We start from the raw sequence: 25,329 nt of genomic DNA, 5'->3' as shown, positions 1-25,329 counted from the left end.
AAAGTACCAAACAAGCAAAAAATAACAACAAAAAACCTACTTCAAAAGAATATCTGTTTCCTTGTAATTCTTAGTAAAATTCAAGTTAAAGCCTATCTGTGGTAGATGACCTTCTTTCACCATCACAATGATTACTTCCAAAAATGGCTGATTCTGTAGGGCTGCCTCCTGTTAGCTAAATTCAGGTGCAGGAACAAGGCTCCTTTAGAGCAGCTGTTCCTAGAAGGCAATTAACCTGAAGATATGCACATTATAAATAAACCTATATGACAATTATTGCAGTGTCCTTATTAAAATTGATGCAGTTATATGTATTATAAGTTAAAGAAGAATCTTGCCAGAGACTACATGGCTAAAACATGATTTAGATTACATGGCTAAAAAGTGTTTTTCTTAGTTCTTTTAAATTATAAGCATCCTTAATTTTGTTGATACATAAAATAAATCAGATAATATCTCACTGTCTTCAAGGAACAAGGAAATACTTAGTGAAAATACAGACTAGAACAGCAAACATATATTAAGTGAACATAACAGATTTTGAGCCAGTTGGCTGAAATTACAATTATTTTGTGTCTTCATAAATTACTCCATATGAGAATCTTCTGAGACTTTAGAAATATCAATGAAATGTATTTCAACTTTAAAGATTGGATTGCTGTCTTTTATCTTATATGGAGTTCACTGATCAGAGCACAGATTAATGATTTTAAAATGCTTACCAGTAGAAGTTAAATTAAACCAAAATGAAGACAAGATTTTAGAGCCCTTCTGGAATTTACAGGCCTCCTAGTTTAAAGAAACGCAAATAGTTTACAAACAGACTGGACAAAGACTGGAAAAATCAAAAGCACATGAAAAATATGAAACTAATAGTACATTTATTCCTAAGGCACTTCTAAGTTTTAAAAATGTACTTAGGCAATCTTATGCCCAGTATTTCTGCAGAATTAAGAGTTATGTACTAAGCAACTCTACCTAGCAATAAAAGAAAAAGGTAAGATAAAATATAGGCAAAGTTAAAACAGCTATTTTAAAATTTCATAAGTAAGAAAACATTGGAAACTGTTCTAAAGAGTAAAAGCTTTGGTACTAGAAATCCATAATCTTTTTTTTTCCATTAGCCTTGGTGGAGATGACAGTAAAATAATCAGTGTTTTGTTTAGGTCATCGAACTTAATACTGAAATCCATTAAGGTAATCAAGTAAAAAAAATTACAATGCTTTTCCTTTTTATTGACCATTCAGTAATGCCTTAAACTTTCCATTTTTAAGAACTGAAACTTTCTTAAGTAGAAGACACCACAGAAACACAGAAAACGTAAAAATTTTATTCTGTTCTAAATTACAAATGGAGATGAAGCTTATACCTAATGCTAGGAAAAATATGGCTTGTTAGTTTTTTTCATGAGGATCAAAAAGCCAGTACTTTTTCCCAAAAACTGACACATCACTTTGTCTAAAATTATCCACATTTCCAAAAACCCCTTCAACTCCTATAAAGAGTAATGTAATAGAACATCTGGATAATCCAAACAGCGTAATACAAGTAGAATTAAAATGATTGAAGTTCAACTGATGCTAACCCTTAACTTTCTGGAAGAAATAAAGACACAGATGAATATTAAAATTCACTTTAATTTTAATCAGTAATATGCTAAAAAGGTTGTGACTTTCTGATATGAAATAGTCCTTGACTTTCATAATTCTTAAGCACTTTCTTTTATCATTTTGCTGATGTATGTTATATTTTAAAATCAGAAGGATAATGGATGTGCTTCTTAAACTGTAAATTGGGTTTTATATCAGAGACCTGTCAGCACCACGACAGGTTGACCTGACAGTGGTCTTGCATTTGCAGCTCTCCTTCATGGCTGCTTTTCAAGGTGATAGGTCAGTCTTTAGAAAAGTACAGATTTCTTGATCCCTCAGGAAACATCTTAGAGTCCTAACATTTACTGCTTCTGTGATCTTTGTAACAGACTGAAAGCAGAGCTATCCTTTGCTGTCACATATATTGTTATTAATCAAGGGCATTTAAGTTTTGGGAAAACAATATAAATTACAATACATTTTATTTTTCTGCTGCCTCCAGGGCGAACATCAAAATTCAGGAGAAATGGTTAATTTCTCACTGTTACTGATAGCTGCAAAACAAAACCAAACATTTTTAGTGAGTAACACCTTTGATGCCACTCATTTTAAAATGATGAGTGGATTTAGAAAGCAACTCAGCATAAACATTAGACTTTCCTTTTAGTTAGGATGTGTTGTTTCAATAAAATAATGAAAACCAAAGCTCAGAAGATAACGGCAGCTCCAGCAAAGTACTGGAACACCCTGAATTCCCATCTTTGTTCAACAAGTGCTGCTCTGCCACAGTACCTCACCTTAAATACTCGTTAATTTCTTTGCTATGCTGATTACTCCAAGCCTAATGATAATGTTTTTTAAACACAATGATAATGTTTCATAAATCTACTCACACTGTATAAAGACTGTTTTGTAGGTATTATTAAATTTGATCATAATCTCTTGAAGGCTACTGGTACCACTCTGCTGATGATACTGCTCCATAATACAACATGGATGAAAGGAAAAAAAGTCCTCAGAAAACTAAGTGCTAATTATTACAGAACCTGCTTTCTGCTCTGTTTTGCAGACTTCCTTGCTTGGCTTACATAGCTGCACTAACATTTAAAATCTACTTTGCTGTTTGGGTTGTTACTTCTAAAAAAAAAAAAGAATTTCGATTCTTTTAGCATCACATTGTGTCTTTCTACTGCAAAAACTTTATTAAACTACTTCCAAGTATGTACTTGAAATTCATAAAAATAAATGACATGGCAAAGGCAGCAGTGACTGCTGACTCTTCTGATATGACTCTTTCAACCAAGCTCTGAAACAGTATATATTCTCAAAAACATTTCTGTTTGCAATCAACAGAAAACACTAATCATAATTTATTTTAATAACTGATAATGTAAGTGTTCACAAATAACTGTGACGTGAAAATTATTTATTGGTCTATTTTCGAATTAAAAACCAATAAAAATTTACACTGTACTTAAATTATATTTTGACATTTTGTCTTGCAGTGTTAAGTACTCAACAAAGTGATAATGATAGAATACTGTTCTTTGGGGTTGAAAATACTATAGTAAACCTGTTGTAACAATTTGGCTTTCTTTTTCAACTAGCAATTATAGGTTTGCATTTCACTGAGGGGGAAATGAATGTTAGCTCTGCTTTCAGATGAAATAAAAGAAACTTACTTTGAAATACATTCAAGCAATATAGTAAGTTTGTTTGCTTCCATTTCAGGATGTCACCACTCTTCTAACGAAAATGTATTTTAGCATGTTCAAAGCTGTAGGGCCACAATAGCCTTATTCCTGCTGCAATGTTTGCTTTTTCTCTCTTGCCTTCTATCTGGCTATGCTAAACTGTTTTCATGCACTAAGTAATCAAAAAATTATATTCATGTTCAGGGAAAAGAGGGATTACACTTCTGCCAATTTATCATGCTAAAACAGCTCCTTTCAAACGTAAAAGCAGAGAACTCCTTTCATTGTTGTCACTTTCCCATTTGACATGAAAGAAGTAGAAAATGTTAAGAATATATATGAACATATGGAGGCTCTTGTGAGAAGTGAACCTGAATCTCTTCTAGAGAATCCAACCTAGACTTTTCGCTTGTTAGACAAAAGCCTCTAAACACTAAAACTAGTGTCTAGAGGCTTTTGGCTAACTAGTGAAAATTAGATAGAGGATGGCAGCTGTATCACTGGCATAGGAGCAAGTCCCAACTTCATTTGTTCAAAGAATACTGATAACTGATTATTCTCTGAAAAAGATCTTTCAATCTTTTAACTTCAAGTGAATGAGTGTACCTTCCTGCACCTGTAAGCCAAAGATAACAAATGTTTCACATTTCCTATTGCAAGAGGCGTCTATTCAGAACGTAAGTTTCATCTTTTTATGGCAGTTATCCTCAAGATGCTATACAGGGAGCTTAGTGACTAAGCTTTGGATTCCATGTTCCTCCTTGGGGAACAAGAGCCTAAAATTCAGGATAGCGTTCCATACCCATTATTGAGATTTGCAAAGCCTCTTGACAATTCAATGCCTAATCAAACAGATGGTACCAGGCTCGAGAGGCAATGAAAAACCACAGGGGTTGAAAGAGAGATGTTATACAGTCATCATCACAGGGTAAACCTGACTCAAGACCAAGGCTTTATTGTTGGAAAAGTGCCAATCAGTTATATTGCTCTTGTGACTGGATTGGGAAGAATAAATCCCAGTAACATATGATTAAAATGGCATTTTATATGTGAGGATAAGTCATGTCATACCTCAGCAAATTAACAAGAAGTGTTTTAGTGAATTGTGTATTTTATGGCAGCTTACCAAATACAAAAATCTATAGAAATCAGCATTAATCTTTTATAGGTTTGCATAAATCTCTACCAGGGTTATCCCAGTTAAGCTAATCACAGATCTTTAAGGTGAAGAACAGTAATTGCATTAGGAAAAAAAATCCTCAATTTTCTTCTTTGCACTTTTCTAGAGCTACTAAACTTCATAATTATGTCCTGATTTACAATTTTTTCACTGACATAACATGCATCTCAATGTAGGATATATAATTAGCCTTCAAGAAGCTTTCAAGAACAGATTTGTCTGGATGACTATTTGAAGAATTGCTATAAAACAGCAAGTTGAAATTACATCTACAGAGTAACTGAAGTTCATTCTCATGAAGAGATAAGTGAATAGCTACATGGAGATATTAGAAGTAGCAAAATTCAGAATTAATGAAATAATCCCTATTTTTTCTGACTCAACACCTGAGAATGTTATATCAAAAGAAAAACCATTCAACAGTCAATTGTTTAGCACCCCCAAGATACGAAGTATTCATAAAAGTGAAAAATATTACTTTAAGGATGTTTGAAAGATTTATTTTGAATCTTTTAGAGACAGTGAAATATCAGAAAAACATTTCATGTTTCAAAATAATAATTATTCTTAACCAAGCAATAATACAACCAAACCAGTGATTCAAAACCAGAGACTGTCATAGGTCTCAAGCCTTGAGTTGCGTAGTTGTTATTGTGCACGTTGTTAACATTTGTAACCTTTACAAATTAGGGCAATACCATATATTCAAATACAGAGATATGCATGTTTGCCTTCTTGGAAAATCAGGCATATATACTTAATTTTTTAGTCTTACAATAAAAATATCAAATAGAATTAAAAACTGCATATATAACTACATATTCAGCTGAGTTATGTCCCTTTATGACAGTAATTTATGTGGTTAACATCTTAATTTAAAGAAATGTGGGTGAAAATTGAAAGGACATGGCTCAAATAAAAAAAAAATCCAGCATCCAGCTTATTTCAGATACATATGAACAAGTTTATTGCTCTTTCACATGATAGCTAGTTCTGAAACCTTCCAATTCTCTTCAGCTCTAAACAATGGAAAACAATCCAGCATTGGGGCTCCTGGGAGGATTTCCTTGTTATCATATGAATAATCCGCCCTAAATTTTCACACACACACACACACACATATATATTATAAGCTGGTCAGGGCTATTAACTAATCTTAGAACACTAGCTCAAGACAACAATTTTTTTTATTATAACATTACAGTGTGTCTGATGAGGTGAAAAATAAAAGTCGAAGTTAGAATTCTCAAAATAAGTTGATCCAAAATTGAAATAATCTACATTTGGAGGATGAAGATACAACTAATGAAAGTTTAGTCAAGGTTCAGTTTTTCAAAAAGTAACATAGCTTTTTTAAAAAGAAATGTTATTGCTTATGTTCCATTCCAGTTGCCTTTTGTTAGAAGTAATATTTTTAGAAAAAAATTATTTAATCATTTAGTTAGCAATTCAATCCAAAGTTTATATAAGAATTTGCCATAACTATTTTTAAGACCCCATGAATTCTCAGCATATAGACTGCATATGAGATTTTCAAAAATCAACATTTGTAAAACCCACATAATTTAATTTTGTAAGTGAAGATTTCAACAACTGCTTTTTCTCACTCAAGCTGTAATATAAATAGGCATCAAATAGTTTTCCATTTACAGAGAAGCAGCAGAAGAAAAAAACTCTGTTGATTGTATCAGTAATTACTTATTGCTTCTTGATAGCTATAAAAAGAGTACAGTACAGAGAAAATCATAAATGCATCCTATGTGCTTTATTTATTGTACAGCTTCAAAAAACGAATGCATTTGAAACAATTAAATATACTTTAGCCTTAACAAATTTGGTAAGAAACCTTACAGCTCTGTATTTTAACCACAGAAAAAGCATCAGCACCCTAGTTTTCCTGATTAGTTAGCCCTTTGTTATATCACAGAGTCCTTTAAGGGCAAGTTTAAACACTTCTACAGTGGCAATGTACCAAAATAAATTGTTCAATAATAGGAAGAATTCCTAACTGGAGTTTCCTACTGTTTTGTATTCTCCTCCATAGTACCCAACACCACAATGATCTCAGCTCCTTTAGCATTTCTTATGACCTTGCGTTGCCCATAGTTTCTCCAGCTTCATCTCTCCCCTTTTAGAAACTAGGTTTAAAAACACAAAACATTTTTGTGGAAAGAAGGATGGAACAACAAAAAAAAGTAATTTGGAAGCACTTAAGAGAGCATCAGCAAGGAAGCATGTCATATTCTTTAAATATGTGCCAGAGGAGTCCCTTTTGCAGGCAGAGTAAGATGGAAGTCAAACATCCAGCAAACTGGAGAGGCAGAAGGAAAATGCTACAATATTAATAACTGTCAGAAGGGCTTGAGTCATAAGAAAGGATAGGTAACTCACAGAAGCATTTCTCTTACTTCTCAGATTGCTTCTTTAGACCTACTAAACAGAAACAGAACATAATCTGTGAACAGGATTAGCCAGGAGAATTTATAGCAAAAATAGCATTAATCACAAAGAGAATTAGACAAAATGAAAAGAATCTCTATGCTTTAAATAAGTCTGCAATCTTTGATGGAACAAACGTGCAAATTTGGTAACTATTATCATGAGATATAATTATAAGTCTTATTTGCACACAGTAAAAGATGCAAATATAAGGATAGTCATCACTATAATGAGTTTGAATTACATTAGTTTTATATAAAAGGAATTCTATTATATTATCTAAATTTTCTTTTGCTCACAGCACTTAGCATATTAGAGTTTTACAACTAGATATTCTTGTCTTCATTGCACGCATGGACACAACAATGGTAAAGACAGATATACACTCTATTAAACATTATTTGTTATGAACAATATTTTCTGATCAAATAAATTTTAGCACTCCTGCACAATAATTTAACAAAATAAAATGCATCTAACATAATATATATTTCTAAAATATTATTTTCCCAGATATTTGCTGATTAGATTTCATCACATTTGTTGACATACAGTGATTGAGCAAAATATTTTAATGTTGCAAAATGAAGCAGTAATCTAAACCCAGCAGATTTAATATCGTGCATGCAATCTCATTTCTGAGTCTTCCAAGTTTATCCTGAGGACTAAATAATAAAAGTTACTGTAACATTATTAAAAATTATAGTACACTATAAACACACAAAGAAATAGTAATTAAGATACCATAGGCAATGTAGAATCTGGAGTTTCCTAATTTTGGTATGTTTTACAGCTAACATAGTATTTGTTCCTATGTGCTCTTTTAAAGGAACAAGCAAAGAAATAGTTCCACCTTTGGTAAATGGAACAACTCCCTCCAGTCTCTTTTTCTCCTCTACCTCTCATTATCTTTGCTGGAATATTAAGATACCTTAATGTCCATGTGGTGCTTGTGTCAGAGGCAGAGAAGAAGGAAGAAAAGAAGGGAAACTGCATGCCAGAAATAAATGCCTGGACATGGGGCAACATTTACCAGGAATAAGAACCAAGCTTTATGTCTTCTGCAGACATTCTGCTGTTTCGTCAGGGGTAGGATAAAGCCAAGTTCTGAAAACGGGACAGCTTGGGGTTTTTTTGGATCCAGTTCCACCCCTCCTAACACACAGCAGTTCAGAGGGCTCTCAAATATTCACTTTGGCTGAAGGGTCTGGTCTGACACCAAATTTTGATGCAATATTATTCTGGTAGTTGGCCACAGTTATTCTGCAAGTAAGAAAGGAAATCCTAAAATTCAAGCTTATATATCAGCCAAAGCTGAAGAGAATTTCATGTTACAAAACACACACACTATAGCATAGTCATCCAGACTTTGGTGTAAGTAAACCGGTTTACTTACACCAAATTAAAGAACTGTTGCAAACACTGTAAATGTGACAATTTATCAAAAAAATAATGTAAGAATCTATTAAAATGGTAAAAGTTATGCCATCTAAGTACTAGGGTTGCTAGCAATACCCCTATTAGCTACCAAGCTATGCTATGAAGACTGCAAGGAGAGGGAACACAAGAAATACTGCCATTATGAACTCTTACTTTCAAAAATTGCTAACTGGGCAAAGCAATCTTTGGGCTAAATTTTTTTTATACTAATTCAACGCTAAAAGGTTAAGCTCTTTAAAAATACTTACAAATGATCTCTGCAGATCCATGTAAAATAATTAGTTATGTCTGCATGGTAAAAGATAACGATAATTTTGCTTTAATATTGCATACACATTTTCTCATTCATGTTTATGAAAATGCCTTAGATTTTTTTTTAAATTATGACATATCCAAATGGTATGAAAACAGAATTTGAGAAATGTATCAAAGTAACTTAACTGTGAATTTACCTATCTCTTCGTGAAAATACAAGAACACATAGTTATTTATATATATACAGACATCTGCATCAAGTAGCTGCATAACTACATGTATATACAATTCAGTTATATATAAACACACATAACATTAAACATAACTAGACATGTTAAAAATCTGGTAGATCTATGCGGTGAACATCCTCCACTGTAAACAGAAAGGTTATCACAGCATGTATTAGCACACTCTGTACCAGCTTTCCCTGAGCTGACGCTGAGATGGAACTATCAGTAGCTCTGCAATTTCTGGCACAGAGGTGTTCATCCAGATTCCCCAGTACCAACCACAGTAGCTTCCCTGTACTGAACTTAATGCCACAGCAGCACAAAGTTTTATATTCCTGCTCATACTCAAACCAGACATATACTATGTTTACAGACGAATCCTTAATATCCCAAACAATTTTTAATTTATATCAATATCTTTGATGATCTGGGTTCAATGGGACACCTATGCTCATCTGGCTTCTACAAGGAAAATGAAGATGTTCATGGGCTTAGAAGTCTACATATCTACAAGTCTATGGGGTTGGGTGGATTCACCCCAGATCACTGAGGAATCTGGCAGAAGAATTCACAAAACCACTCTCCATCATTTATCATCAGTCCTGGTTAACTCAGGGAGCCCCAGATGACTGGAGGTTGGCCAGAGTGATGCCCATCTACAAGAAGGATTGGAAGGAGGATCAGGAAAGTACAGGCCTGTCAGCCTGACGCCAGTACCAGGTACGGTTATGGAACATCTTGAGTGCGTTCACATGGCACATACACGACAAACAAGAGATCAGGCCCAGCCAGCACAGGTTAGGAAAGGCAGGTCCTGCCTGACCTACCTGATCTCCTTTTATGACCGGGTGTCCTGTTTAGCAGATGAGGTGGATGTTGTCCACCTGGATTTTAGTCAAGCCTTTGATCGTCTCCCATGGCATCCTCCTGGAAAAACTAGCAGCCCATGGCTTGGACAGGTGCACTTTTCATTGTGTTAAAAACTGGCTGGATGGCCAGGTCCTGAGAGTGGTGGTCAATAGAGTGAAAGCCAGCTGGCAGCTGGTCACTAGTGGTGTTCCCCACAGCTCAGTAATGGGGCCAGTTCTGTTTAACATCTTTACTGATGATCTGAGTGAGCCCTGAGTAAGTTCGCAGATGACACAAAGTTTGATGTGAGTGTTGGTCTGCTGAATGTAGAAAGGCTCTGCAGAGGGATCTGGACTGGCTGGATCAATGGGCTGAGGCCAATTGTATGTCCTTCAATAAGAAGTGCTGGGTCCTGGTGCTGTGTCACAACAACCCCATGCAGTGCTACAGGCTGGGGGCAGAGTGGCTGGAAAACTGCCTGGCAGAAAAGGACCTGGAGGTGTTGGTCGAAAGCTGGCTGACCATGAGCCAGAGTGTGCCAAGGGGGCCAAGAAGGCCAATGGCATCCTGGCCTGTATCAGCAATAGTGTGGCCAGCAGGACGAGGGAAGTGATCGTACATGGCACTGTACTCTGTACTCGGCACTGGTGATGCTGCACCTAAAGTATTTTGTCCAGTTCTGGGCTCCCACTTCAAAAAAGACATTGAGGTGCTGGAGCAAGTTCAGAGAAGGGCAACAAAGCTGGTGAAAGGTGTAAAGGGTACGAGAAGTCCTATGAGGAGGAGCTGGGGTTGTTTAGTCTGGAGAAAAGGAGACTCAGAAGGACCTTATCACTCTCTACAAGCACCTGAAAGGAGGGTGTAGCCAGGAGGGGGTTGGCCTCTTCTCCCAGCCAGACAGTGACATGAGAGGACATAGCCTCAAGCTGTGCTAGGGGAAGTTAAGTTTGGACATCAAGAAGAATTTCTTCACTGAAGAGATGATCAGACATTGGAATGGCTGCACAGGGAGGTGGTGGAGTCACCATCTCTGGAAGTGTTGAAGAAACAACTGAATGGGGCACTTAGTGCCGTGGTTGAGGTGACATGGTGGAGATTGGTAAAAAGGCTGGACTCAATAATCTTGGAGGTCTTTTCCAGCCTTTATGATTCTATGATATCCGTAGCTCAATACAAATAAAGTGATCTTAGAAATTAACACTAAAAGCATTCTGAGAAATATAAATACCTTTGCATAAAATAATAATAACTAAATTAATGAATTTAATTAAATAATGAACTTAATTAATTAACAAAGTACAGGAAAATATGAGGTTCTATGTACTTTCTTACTTTCTTTTTTCATAAAATACTTGTTAGGAAAAGCCTAACAAGAGTAAACTTTGATGATGCTCTACACCCACCACTTTAATTCTGTAAAAAGACAGTCAGTAATCAAGCAAATGTTACTATAAGAGCATTATAGTAAATACATTACTTATGCATAGGCTACATTGAGTATAATTAAAATTATACATTCTGATGAAAAGGAGACATTTTTATTTGACATGCTGATTAAAAAAAAAAACCAACAAAACCAAACCATTTTTATGATTTGCAGAAAAAACCTCATTCCTTGACAACATTTGGAGAACACAGAGAGAGAGGCTGACATCCTAACATTTTGTCATAGAATATTGTTCACCCTTATTTACATTTTACCTTAACCACAACACTGAGAGAAAGTTGTTTATATATGATTACTGTTTGCTGAGTTAGGTTGGTGGCTCTATTTGGTTTTGAGCTACCACACAAGCCATCATTACAACTGACAATATAGAATTATTATTAACAGACAAGCTAAAAACTGAACAAACCAGAAAAACTTATTTTCATTTTTATATCAAATGGAATCCTTTCCAGTTGCCTAGATAAATATGTTGGTAAAGTACGACGAATTTCAAGAACAAGTAAAATACTTAACTTCAGTTAATCTAAAATGCTTGAAACCTTTGATTTTCCTTAAATATTTTCAGGTTTTTAGAGATAATTCTGATAAATTAACGTATAGAACAGTCCGATGGATCCCATGCTATGTATCTGGTTAAATGCAATGGTATTTTATCATAGAAACTGCAAACTATAGTTTTTAATCATTAATGTTTTACTGCCTGGAAGATAAGTTTCAAATTCCACTACAAATTTGAACATAACAATACATTTTTTTAATAAAAACTAGTGTTTTGGAGATACGATAAAACTGAAAATTATTCACCACTGGCCTTTCCCTTTACTGAATAATTTATGACAACCACACAACTCCTGAAGCCTGTAAGATGTGATACACTAAACACATGCAGGGAAGTTGCTTGGCGACTTCTTTCTTTTCATAAATATTGGTTGAAACGAAATTAAAATATTAAAATATTTTCTTCTAAATTCTGCCTGATTCAACCACATACCCATTTATGTTGGGCAATGTGATCTGATTACCAGAGAAAGTTCTCAGTATGAATCACACATTGTGAAAAATGTTGTTTAGTATTTCATAGAACTAACTCACTCTGCAAAAATTTTGTAACAGAAAAAACCATCTTCAGGATGCCAGTCATTATGAGGTAATAACTCGAAAAATTAGTAGCACGACTTCTGCCATGTAGCCTTAAGGATGCTTTGTTTAATTCACATTCGCTGTAATTTGTTGCTCAGTTATACCTCTGATCACTTGTAACTGCCGTCCTTTTGGTCACAAGCAAGCCAAATTTCTACTCACACTGCAGGACTGTCTGCCAACTACACTACAGAATACAGAGAGGTTCATTTTTACAACTGTACACCATCACCATCCTACTATACCACTGAAATGGCAATGAAAGAGTGCTAATATGATTACACTGTGGCTAAGTGCTATGCAGAAGACTGGATACTTTACATTACCCTTTAGACTTCATCAAAAGAGATTATTAGAACAAGACTTTAACAAAAAGTCAGACTGTTAAGACAGAAGAAAGTAAAGAAAGTAAATAAATCTTCACTCAGGGTAGTTACAGAATAAATACTGGTTATGAACCTTCTCAACATGTTTTCTCTACTTATGTCCCTGACAAATTTTATAAAATATGAATGAAATAAATTTCAAAAAGATGACCAAACCCAAAAGGCTGACTTCCAAAAGAAAATAAAGAGAAGCCAAGATACACAATACTACATGAAGCTTCAAAGGTTATATATATAAAACTTGCTTTCATTAAGAAGAATTAACTTCCTAGCATTATTTTCCTTCCATGGAGTTTAATAAAGCAGGTCTGGTTAATGTGTAAAAACTGCATCTTCCAATGCTGTTGGTTAATTTATACATCTAGCTTTGCTCTAACCTACCAATGCAATTATATATTCAGCCCACATTTGTTATAATCACCATCAAAAATAATTACAACAATATAGCTATGTAGAAGCTAGCTGTATGTATTTCTCTACATAGAAAACCTAGTCATTAACAAACTTCTTCCAACTTAGTCCTGGAGTTGTAATTGAAAAGTAGCTAGTATTCAAATAGTACAAAACTCAGAAAGCACTTAAAATACCGCACTGTAGTATTTATTAGTGCCATTAGGATGCTAAAATTTTACTTGCATTACATAACCAGAAATCTACACAATCTAGAAATGAATAGTAAAATCATCTGGCCCTGTTAATATGAATTACATTGCTGTTCCTTCTTGCATCATGAAAATGTAATTATATACTTTTTTAACTCAAATTTTATATAGTAAATATAGAAAGGTCTGCAGGCTATCAGAGAGAATGATACATATAAAATACACTGATTACAGAGCAATAATAGTGATTTAAAAAAATCAGATTTATGCTGGGATAAGAGTATTAATCCCTTCAAGAAATGGTGGAGAATTAAATTTTAAAATTATGGAGTGTAAAAGATTTATGTCACTTGATTGTCACTCTCAAGGAGTACTGAGTTGAGGTAGAAATGAGTTCATCCATGACCCATGATCTTAATGAGATGGAGCCATTCATAAATGTGATGTGTGGTATCTAATGCCACTCAGCAGTCTACATCAAATTTCGAGGAAGGCATACAGAAATGTCTTGACAAGCTGGCAAAATGAGTTGACAGGAATTTCATAGAGTTCAGCAACAGTAAATGCAAAGTTCTGCACCGGAACAATTCAAGCCAGGCACTAACTGGCTACAACGCAGCTTTGAAGGAAAGATCTTGGGGGATCTCTGTGAACAACAAGTGGAACATTTGTATACCCTTGTGGCAAAGATAAGGTAACTACATTCTGGTGTACATCAAGAGTGTTGAGGGAATTCAGCATTGTCCTTTACCTGATGTTTGTGAAACTGTATTTGAGAATAAGGTCACAATTCAGACTACCCAGTACAAGAAAGACATGGATATACTGAAACAAGGCTGGTGAAGGCCACCAGTATGAAGAGAAGGCTAGAGCACATGACACATAAGGAGAGGGTGAGAGAAACTTTTCAGCCTTAAGAGGAATCTGAAGAGGAATCTCATTGCTGGCTTTAGCTACAAGCATGAGAGCACAGTAGATATGAGTCAAGCTCTTTGCAGTGATGAACAACAAAAAACCAAAGATGTAATGGTCACAAATTGCAATAAAGGGAATTCTGATTTGACTGTAGTAAAATCTTTTTCACAATGAGGGTAGTCATTGGAACAGCTTATCCAAAGATGATGTAGAATGTCCATCCTTGAAGACAACCAAAACCCAGCTGGACAGAGTCCTGAGCATCCCAATGTAATCTGAATATAAATCACAGTTTTTAAACTAACATGAAAAATGAAGTGTAAATGCTCAGGCTGAAAAAATGTTCTTAGTCCAAATGTTTTGCCCAGCTTTTTATTTTTGGGAAAAATGATCAAATAAATAATTAAAAAAACCCAACCAAACAACATACTCTTCTACAGAATTTGACTTCTCTGCCAAGAACCTAAATCAGGGCAGTCAGGCTTTTAAACTTGGTAACAGCTTTCAGAGTGCATTAGTCTTGCTTGTGAACAATTTCCTCTCTGGCACAGCTCAGAGGAAGATATCCATGCTTACTTCATTAAACCTATCAGCAGTGTTTGACACTGAAGATCACCATGTGCTGCTGACTTGCCTGGGAGACAGGCAGAAATGAGTCAGTCACCCTGAACTGGATAGGTCAACTCCTATCGGTCAGATTTCAAGACAATTGTGATGGGTGGTTTCCTTCCAGCCCTGAAAGCTTTTATTTGTGTAATGCTACAAGGACTGGTTCTACCTCTTGTTTTATTTAAAACAAAACTTTATGAGAGGTCTTCAGACAACAACACTGCTCCAGTGGCAACAGAAGCTATCAGATTCCTTATCTAATTTCATTCCTGCAAACACAGACGGACTTGCGAAAAAAACCCAATGCATTGTTAAAAAAATGCCTGGAATGAATGAAAGAAAGGTGTGGTATAGTGTAAAAAAGACAAAAGACACTGAGGGCCAAAAACTGCGGATGAGGTACATGTATGTCTTACTTGTGGCTGTGCTAGAAAGGAACACTTTATGAGGAAGACCAGTATGCTCTCAATGCAAGACTGAAGAGATGGCCAAACCTAAATCACTCAGGCCCTCCCTCTTCTTCACTGAGCACCACTCCACAAACAGCGCCATTAGCCATCCATACACACACACTACCACCATCTTTGTTTACCTGTTTTCCAGTTGTACATCAGTGTTATGATCTACATGTTCACTTTCAATCTGTAATGCAAAAAACTGTAGCTAAGGATGACATGACCGACTCAAAAAATTCCTTCTCAAGATTTTTATGTTATACTTCAAAAATCTGGCATTCAAAGGAGAAGCGTATACATTATAGATTTAGATAACTAAATAGAAGGTCTGCTTAGCAGGATTATTTAAATATTGAAAAACCCCATCACTTGTGAAGTGAAAATGGGAAGATTTTTGTCTTTTTTACATTCCATTATGGTTTTTGTATACAAATTCTGAAAATATCAAAACTTCGCCTACTCAAGTCTTTAGCAAAAGCATGATTTTTCAGGTTAAATAGCTGTATTTTGATAGCTGAATTTTGTTTGGAGCATGTGTACAGTAAATCATACTGTTTTGAGAAAAAAACCCAGTATACACACAGGGCTTATAGCAAAAAAATTTATATATATATATATATAGATACTTGTTCCATCCTCTATACTCTTAACAGTGAAAGTTCTCAGCTATCAGTTTCTTTTCAATTTTTGGTAGTTACAGAAATCATATCTAGTAATTAAAAAGCAGTATTTTAATGTAGGTTGTCAATCTATTTAGAACACTAAACAAAAATAATTATATACTCTGAGAAAATAAAGTATCCAACACTTAAGTACCAGATAATTAACTGAACTCACAGATCGCTAAATAAATGGGTTTTTTAAAAAAAAGTAAAATGTATCTTTATCAATATGTTAAGAATTTATTATCCCATGATAGCATCTTACCTGGGTAATTCCTGCCATTTTATTTCTAAAACAAAGTTAGCTAATGGTAATTTTCCATAAAATGTCTATTCTTGGAAGAATTCCTTTTATTACCCTTCCCAAAATACAAATGGTGAATAAGATCTAGGAGATTAAGTGGTATTTCCATTAATTGTCCTTCACTTACATAAGTAGCAAACCCATGTTAATCTCGCATGTTTACTCATAATAAACATAAACTACAAAACCATATTTTATAGTAATGAGCATTGATAAAATTATTTTGGTCTTTTTCTCACATGTGAACACAGATATTTGGCTTATACAAAGCAATAGTTCCCTCTATCTGCCTTTTATCTACCACTTAATTCTATTTTATTTATAAGAACTTATTGTCTCAAGGCCTTTTTTCAGTAATACTACACAAATTTTTTATATAATAAAATTTTCGATACATAAGCATTGTAATGCTTAAACTTACTGATAACTTTGCAGCTGGAATCTTTGCAAATTAGAAGGGTTACCATGATTACTACCTTTCAGTGTTTTATTGTGTATCAGAAAACATTTAGTAAAGTTTGAGAAATGTTTCTTAAATGTCATACCCTATTCACTAAATTCATGTTTCTAGAACATTAAAATCAGGAGGTTCAGCAATAGGACCTAATAAACACAATATACTTCCTGGTTAACTGCAATACTTAGTGACAGATTCTTGAACCTTTAGTCACATCAAGTAACACCAATAGGCTAAACATGGGAGCCAGTGAGGAAATCAGAGGTTTCTCCTCTGTCACTATATGGAAATAACTTCTACTTTTTAATGAAGTTCAAAAAGATCTGCTTCAGATATTCTGATTCTACAAGAAGTTCTCTACTGTGCTGCTGATGCCCTCTGTCATCAACTTTGCTGATACCAGTCACTTCACTGGAGAAGCACCAAAGACATTAATGCTCCTGTAGTTCCAGCATTGAAGTCGAGGCTCTGAGAGAGACTATTCATTTCCACAATGAAATTACTATGTAAATCAGTTATTCAGTGTTCATCTTCAAGCAATGGCTTCTGATTGAAAGGAACTCAATCTTTTTCTTGAATGCCTGATTAATTTGTGATACTGCTATAGCTCCATTTTATTTACTTCCTTTGTAATCCCACTTTTTTTTGGGGGGTATATGCATATGGGTACCCTTTCTAAAACACCTTCATAAGGAAACCAGGCTTATACATCCATGCTGTGTGTACCCTTGCCTGCCTTTACTCCTAAAGATGTGCATCTGTTGGTCATTTTCAACTGAATTTGAAGAAAAGGCAGTTTCAAGCATAAACAGCTACCCTTGTGTTTTTGGAAATAATGGAGAACAGAGAGGGTGCTCCAAACAATAGGCTTGTTTGTCATGTTACTAGACATCAAATATTTTATTAAAAAGCAAAATTAAAAGCTTGATTTTTATACTAATCAACCAGAAAAAAAACCCCCAAACTCTGCAGGATATCAGGCTTTGTTAGTTTGAATAATTGGCACCTAGTGAAGTATCTTATTTTCACTTTGTGGTTTTTTTCATATAATAACATAATCTTCTGTGGTTAGGCTGCAAATTTTACATGTCCCTAGAGAGTCCTTTTGAAAACACAAGAACCATGACAATATTTATGAAGATCTCCCTTAAACACACACCTTATTTCCTTTCTTTAAAAAACATGATCTGAAATGATAATTTTGATCAGTTTCTTACTTGCAAGAAAACAAGACACTGCAATGTCTCCTTAATGGTTATCTTGTGAACGACTCTTACAGTGGGTCTATGGGACCCTGAAGTAAAGTTAATAAACATCTAAAGCTGTCAACTAGAAAGGGATCAAGAAAACAGGGAAACAAACTTGAAAAAGAAAATATAAAGAAACCAAAAATATAGGCTAAATGAAACAGTACTAGATACCACAGAGAATTACAGAATCCCCTCATATAATGAGCGTATTACACTAAGTGGAATTTTTTTTAAACTCGCAGTGGGTAATAACCAAAATTTACATGACAGCATTTTCTATAATGCCTAATGAAAAGCTTTTGGTCCATTGAGTTATCCATGGTACAAACCCAAGACTGGTTTGAACACCAGCCCCCAACGTCAGGGTAAATTCAAAGAGCCTAAATTAGGCTTTGAACCCAGGTTCCTTCAATATTGGTGAAGAAAATGAGATACTTCAGGAAGTTTAAGTGCTGGAAGATATGCTGAATACCTACAGAACACTGAATACAGGGATGTATGTGAAATTCCATTCCTCTTTGGAGTTCAGACACTTGAACCAAGACTATAAATTGATATATCAGAATACTGAAAATGCAGACCATGAAATTATTTTCTGAAGACTAAAACCTTCTTTCAGGAAGGTCCCCTAAAATAACATTGTGTTCTTTTGCATATTTACTTAGGAGTTAGAATACAAGCTCAAGAGGTGATGGTTTTGTTAATTTCTGTGTTAAGAACACAGTTCAAAAGAACTTCTAACACAAGGGAGTCTACCTCCAGCCCACTGGGAAGAGCATTCAGTTAGGAGTCAACTGATTTGCATTCAGCCTAAGTATGAACTCTAAACCATGACTTCAAGCAGAAAAGGTCACATGCATATTTCAGCTAAAGGAGCTCTCAGAGGAACTGTTTCGGCAATCAGAACAAACATTTTGCTCGGAAATTCATAGCCTTGTCGTAGGCTAAACATTTGTGCCAAACACCCTTAGGTAAGTTTTTTTTAATAAATCTTAAAATACATTAACTTAAAACTAATAAAACTGAAGAATATTTAATGTTATAAAAGAACAAGAGCTCAAAGTGTTCCACTTGCCAGAAGCAAAAGAATTAATAGGATAAAATAAGGAGAATAATCACCTAAATCCTACCAAACGATGACCCAATAAAGAACAATTAAATGAATATCAAATGGGGGAAAAAAAATATAGAGTCAACTGATTGGGTAATGGCAATTTTTAATTACCTCTGCAAATATATTTTAATATTTTCACCCAATACACACTTTGTTATTACAGTCTAATGGAACACTGTACAACAGAGGAAGAATTGTTCTATTGCTAGTAAAGGGTCATTTGTTTTCTCACTTAAGCTGAAAAATATTTCAATCCTATCTGATGTCAGGGAAAAGAAAAAATGACAATCCAAACAAAAACAAATGTGTTAAAACCCAGTAATTTCTTCAATAGAATTTACATGCAAAGGTCTGAACATTGTATCCTATTGACAGGCACAGTACTGTCAATGGCTGGCACTCAGTTAACATTTCTGTTACAAAGATTCCTTCGTCAGATAACAACAGACAGAAGAGTTTGTGAAATCACCTGCGATCTTAAATGCATAACTCATTGATTTCCTATTGATGCATTGGAACTTATTTTACTTTTTAAAATTAAAGTGATGGATGTTACACAATTTTAGTGCACTGTCTGAATTCTTCATACTAGATGAACACTTGGATGACCGAAAGCCTTCAGAAGCTATCAAATAAAATATTAAAACTTGATTGTTGTCTTGAATAATAATACTGTAATACATCTTGAACATGCCCAAAGGCATACTAGAAGCTCATAAAATAGTCATGACTTAAACAGATTTTAAGCAGAAGGCAGAAGCATGCTAAAACTTTACTTTTGTGGCTTTTTAAAGATTGTATCCCTCTGTAAGTAGTTGTCTCATTCTAAAATATTTGCACAGTGAAATTTGACTAATTTGTAATAATTTCATATAGGGACGGACTGCAAATTTCTAACAGCATTGCATTGGTTAAGCATTGGCATAATTTAGAGATAAAACAGACTCTGACACCACCATTACCTTTGGGTTGCATTATTTTCTAAAAAACCCAACGTATCTCCTAGCTCAACCAGAAGTTACACATCATACACAGAAATGACTTCTGAATTTCACAGACTGCATTACACAGGAGATAAAATCAAGTTGTAGTAATTTTTCCTGTGACCTTTAACTATTAATATAAAACCTGAGGAATTAAATGAAGGTCGCACAAATTAAAAGGGCATGAGATAGCTAGCAAAACAATGTATAAAAAGTAAAAAAATACCCCAGCTAATACACATATACTTCCTGCAAAAAATATTTCCCAGTCATGCCTTACCAAACTGCAATTTAAAATTATAATAAGCTCATTCCTTTGAGATTTTTTTTACAGTAAAAATTATTATATAGGGTATTCTAATAAGGTCTGGGTATAAGCTTCACATTCTCTAAAAGTTTTTTTGCCTTGCGGAACTGCCCTCCCCCCAGACACCCACCTGATGAACATCACTGCAAGGGAAATCCACTGATTCAGAAAAAGACACCATCTGGAGGAGAAGTAAATAAAGTCAGAGAAAAAGTGAGCACAAACAGCAGATAAGAGTGCAGAAAAAGAGAGATCAATAGACCTGCTTAGGGAAGTTAAGAATGTAAGTTTTCAACTTCTGTGAAAAACTAAAAAAGATTTATCAAATTCTAACTACAATGTCAGTAAAAGTATGCATGCACCTTTGCCTAAATAGTTTTACTGAGAAGATATCCAATACAAAACACTAATGTCACATTAAAACATCATCAATAGGACAGTAAAATAAGTCAGGGCATAATCTTTTTTTCTAAAGATTTAAATGTAGACCACCAGTCTTTTCTAGTAAGGGTACAATTACTAGCCTTGAAACAGAAAACTTAGATCATAAAAGATGTCCCCTAATTCTATGCACCAAGGCTTATAAGGAAAGAAAACTAAATCCAAAGCTTTCAGATTTTTTAGAACACGTCTTAAATATTGTTATAAAAAGCGGTCTGTGGTGGCCACACTCAGTGGAGCATACGGGAGTGGGAGCTTGCGTAGGGGCATGCATCACATGCATGATCTTGCACAATCCCCGTCTTGCACAGATCCTTGCAACCTAGCTCTTTAGCCAGGATGTTCCTTGCCCACAAGCCCTTGCACACTCACTCACTTGCAGAAATTCTCCTTCCATGGTGCTTTCCTCATTCACTTCCTTAAATAAAAAAAAATTCAGGAAAGAATATTTCATTCCATAAATCATGGGCTTAATAATATGGCTGTCATTAAGAAAAATCTTCCACGGAAATAACAGAAGAGAAATCCTATCTGAACAATTACTGAAAGAAAGAAAGACCTGCTAAAGTTAGAAGACCTAATACCTACAGATATTTTCAAGAACATTTAGTAAGTCCAAACAACATAAGCAGAAGCAGTTGTTTCATATTATAATGAGATGCAGAGCGAGACAAAAAATATTAAAAATGCTCATGTGATAATGGCAAAATCAGTGGATGTCTTAAGCACATAAGACAGGCAAGAAAACACTGCACCCTTTGATCTGGATTTTTGTCAGTTTTTGTGCAGAATACTATGTATTGCCTACCAGCCACAAAAAACATTCTCATTAATATGCTTATGATCAATGAAATAGGGATCAAACATAACTTTAAACATGTATTCTTCCTCCAACTGGTTGTTACACAGGAAGTTAGCAGCATGCCATGCTTGCTTCAAGAGTTTTCATTGCACTGATATTACTATGATGTATTTTATGTTCTAACTTTGTCACATTCTGCAGAATTTTTGTACTTACTGCAGTATACACTTTTTTTAGAAGTCTTTCATTACACAAAAAGTCCAACCAACCAACAACCAAACCCCACCAAACAAAGCTAGTCTGGATCCTAGTCAATCTAATGACATACTTCTATTATGAAACTGAAAACAAATCAGTATTTACTCTTGCTATCAAGGTCGTGACATCACCCCTTACAGAAATATGGGTGAAGAGTAATTTTTTAAAAAGAAAAATCTTACATTAAAAGAGACCATCACAAATGTATGAAAAACTAAATTATATGTTTACCATTCTATTATAATTAAGGCAGGTTTTCTTATCACATGAGAATCCTGTTTTTTTCAGGCAAGAAGCCCAACAGAAATTCCACAGAAAGTCTGACTAGAATTAAATTGCTCTCAGGAGCAATTCCTTTATTTGCAGGCATCCCCTCACTCAGCAGACACCAAAATTAGCAACTATAAGAAACATTATATTTGTAACGTATCTACAGAATCAGAGTGCAACTATTAAACACAAGATTCCATAATTCAGCCTTAAACACATTGTGACCCCATACAGGAATTTATAATTTCATCTTATCTGACATGTATTTTATCTAAGAAAGGAAGTTATCAGAGTGCAGTAAATTTCCCGGCAAAAATTATTTAACTATGCTATGAAAATGAAAAGATATGCCAAACTACTTATATGGATGTCAAGTATACAAAAGAATCAACTATTGCTAGGAGGAACCAGTCAGTCTTTCACAGCAGTTTTTCTATGACATTATCTAGAAATTTTATCAATTTACCAATAGTATTGTTTGCTACATTTTTTTTTTACTTCGCAATAATTGTCACTTCAAAATGGTTAAGAAAACTTCATGAAAAAAACAAAACCCCTCTGACCCCTTCAAAGTCTCACTAGGTAATTCCACTTAAACACAGACTAAGCATATATACATTACCCAAAGTATCGGTTATGAAAAGAAGGAAAAATTTCATTTCCATGGTACAGACTCCAGCACTCTCTGCCTGTAAAGTCTGGGAACACAGCCCTAGGAAAAATCATACTATGCTAGTGATTACCTAGGTCCCTGCTTTAGGGAGTCACGTTCAGTTCCTTTTCTGTTTCCCCACTCCTTCTCCTAGTGCACATGCCACTGTGCTACATCTCCTGTCTCTCTCACCCACTTAAAGCTTCCAGTGTTATTTAAGTTTTAGCAGTGACAGGAGGAGACTGTGAGACAAGGGACTGTATCCAGAAGCTGATAGCTGTAGACATGGCCAGCTGCTCCAATTCCTTGAAGCATTCATTGCATACTTGGCAGCAGCACTCCCTGCATACTTGCAGCAGACCACATTAGAAGAATTAGCTGCAGCTGATCTCATCTAATAAGCATATGTTGCTGCTACCCAAGCACTGATGCAGGCTTATGCAACTGTATTCAGAAAGCCAACCTTAGGTTTATGATGTAGTTCACCATTATAACTGGAACAATATGGTGTTTATATAGTTTTCCTGAGGGTCAGAAGGGAGTTGTATTCACTACCCCCTCCACATCTTCAGAAAAGCATAAAATTTATTAAAGCAAAAACCTTCAAATGCCTTTTCCCTTGTCCAAATAGAAAGTAAATTAGTCATCACTAATTTGTCTGACCTTAGCAGCAGCAAAGCCACGTAATGACCACAACCAACCATAATGTGGAAGAAGTAGATTCATGGGAAAATTCCAGTTGAAAATTCCTCCAAGAAGTCTCTAATTCAATCTCTTTCTCCAAGCATGGTTATCTCAAACAGGTTGCTCAGGGCTTTGTTCCATGTAGGTCTTGAAAAATCTCCAAGAAGACTGCACAGCTCTGGGAAACATGATGCACTGCTTGACTATCCTCATAGTGAAAAACCTCTTCACCATGAACACCTTATCTCAACACACATCTCTTGTCCTCCCATCACTAGAGAGAACAGACTGTTTTTTTCTTCCGGACAGCTTTCTCACAGCTCTTGGGTCACTAGGTCTGTTAGGAGTTATTACCATGAGATATCCTGGTAGCTTTCCCTTTTCCAGGCTGAAATACAGTTCCCCATAGCCTCTCCTTCTGGAACATGAGCACCAGAACCCTGCCTTGATGGCTCTTCACTGAACTCACTTCAGGTAGCATCCTAGAGCATTCCCAGTCAACTAGCAGGGAGAAGACTAAGACAAAGGCTGAAGCCTACACAGAGTACAAGATTTTTCTTAAATGAAATTGAAGATGCCAAGTTAAAAGAAAGAATATGTACATATGTGTTCATTTCTTTGGAAACTGGAGACTTAGTGCTGAGAAGGGTGTATGGTAAGATGCTTTCTAACTAATCTCTTTCACATTTTCAATTGGTTGGCTCCAGAGGCATACTCAGCTGCATGTAGGGAATGCTCACTTTAGATAATTCCCTACACAGCAAGTTGACAGCTTAAAATCATGTTTGGAGACTATTCTTACTAATTATTGTCTAATAATTTGTTCCAAATTCCTACATTTGCAGTAAGAAAATCTCAGAACTGAAAAATGCCCCCCTCGTTCAGAGAAACAACAGATGAAGATACCCATATACTCAGACCACTGGAGGATTTTAACTTGTATGAAACCTTAAACAGTTTGCAAAGTTTAAAATAGTTTAATTCCTTTGCAAGAATGGACAGAATTTGACAACTATCTCTGTAATCTTCTCCAGTTAGAATTATTTTATTCATGAGTTCATAAAAAAGTAATTAGTAGAGGAGTTTTGAAAAAGCACTGCCATAATGTTTTAAAATCAATTTACATTTACCTTCTCTAGACATGAAACTCAAAATCTCCCAAGGTCTTTTTCTGTGTAAAATATCATGAATCAAATGAAGTGATTTAAGACAAGAATTGTTATTCAAACCACGAAACAGAGTCTAACCAATAATTTACTTATTAATTAAGTCATATGACTGAATTGTAAGAGAAGATTAACTGGAGATTCAAATGTGTAACAGATTTTCATAAATGAAGCAGCATGACTTCTTCATGCTTATGGTAAGAAATAGATTTTTTCACCCTCACACTGCAGCTATGAACAATACCAACTTCTCACCACATTCACAAAAATAAAGTGCTGACTTTGAAGTATTTTAAAATAAGAGCAGTATGATTAAGCCATCTAGGTTATATCTGGAAAACATAAGAAATAGAAGCTTTTTGGTGAAATTACAGTCTTAAGCGTTAGTATTTTTTCTGTATATTCTGCTTTTACATTTTACTATCAAACAGGTCATTACAGTAAATACAAACATGGAATTGGAAGGGAATGTAACTTTACGAGGGAAAATAAAAACCTCCTTGCATTGAAGCTTTTCATGCTTGAACCTAATGCAACTGAAGTGCCTCATCAATCCAGTGGGATGACTGTATACTGGCACAAAGGAGGAGGTACAAACAGGCAGCACACACAGGCAGGGTGTAGCACTGAAAACTTTTGTGAGCTTATAGTGTTACCAAAGTGTATGTCAAATCTGTGCTGCTATAAAAAAAAAAAAAAAAGCTGAGCTGCTTTTAACCAGGGCTCCTGTCCAGTTCACCGC

The 25,329-nt window shown here is 35.0% G+C and overlaps 1 protein-coding gene across 9 annotated transcripts in view; it reads right to left on the bottom strand.

Moving 5' to 3' along the window:
• PACRG (parkin coregulated) overlaps positions 1 to 25,329 on the bottom strand; it is a 216,052-nt gene that overhangs the window by 185,673 nt on the left and 5,050 nt on the right. For 5 of the 9 annotated variants that reach the window (XM_042025065.1, XM_042025064.1, XM_042025063.1 and 2 more), the window contains exons 3-4: positions 21,132 to 21,173; positions 20,445 to 20,495 (exon numbers count right to left, since the gene is read on the bottom strand). The exons of 2 other annotated variants lie outside the window; for them this stretch is intronic. In XM_042025065.1, coding sequence (XP_041880999.1) covers positions 20,445 to 20,495; positions 21,132 to 21,173 — 93 coding nt within the window. The remainder of the gene's footprint in view (positions 1 to 20,444; positions 20,496 to 21,131; positions 21,174 to 25,329) is intronic. 2 more of the 9 variants (XM_042025066.1, XM_042025071.1) reach the window with 1 other exon arrangement.

Source organism: Corvus kubaryi, unplaced genomic scaffold (assembly GCF_017639235.1).
Source record: "Corvus kubaryi isolate FWS band 111438036 unplaced genomic scaffold, C.kubaryi_AGA036_p1.0 37266, whole genome shotgun sequence".
Taxonomy (NCBI): domain Eukaryota; kingdom Metazoa; phylum Chordata; class Aves; order Passeriformes; family Corvidae; genus Corvus; species Corvus kubaryi.
Note: the sequence above shows the minus strand (reverse complement) of the source record. Positions and strands in the feature narration are given on the sequence as shown.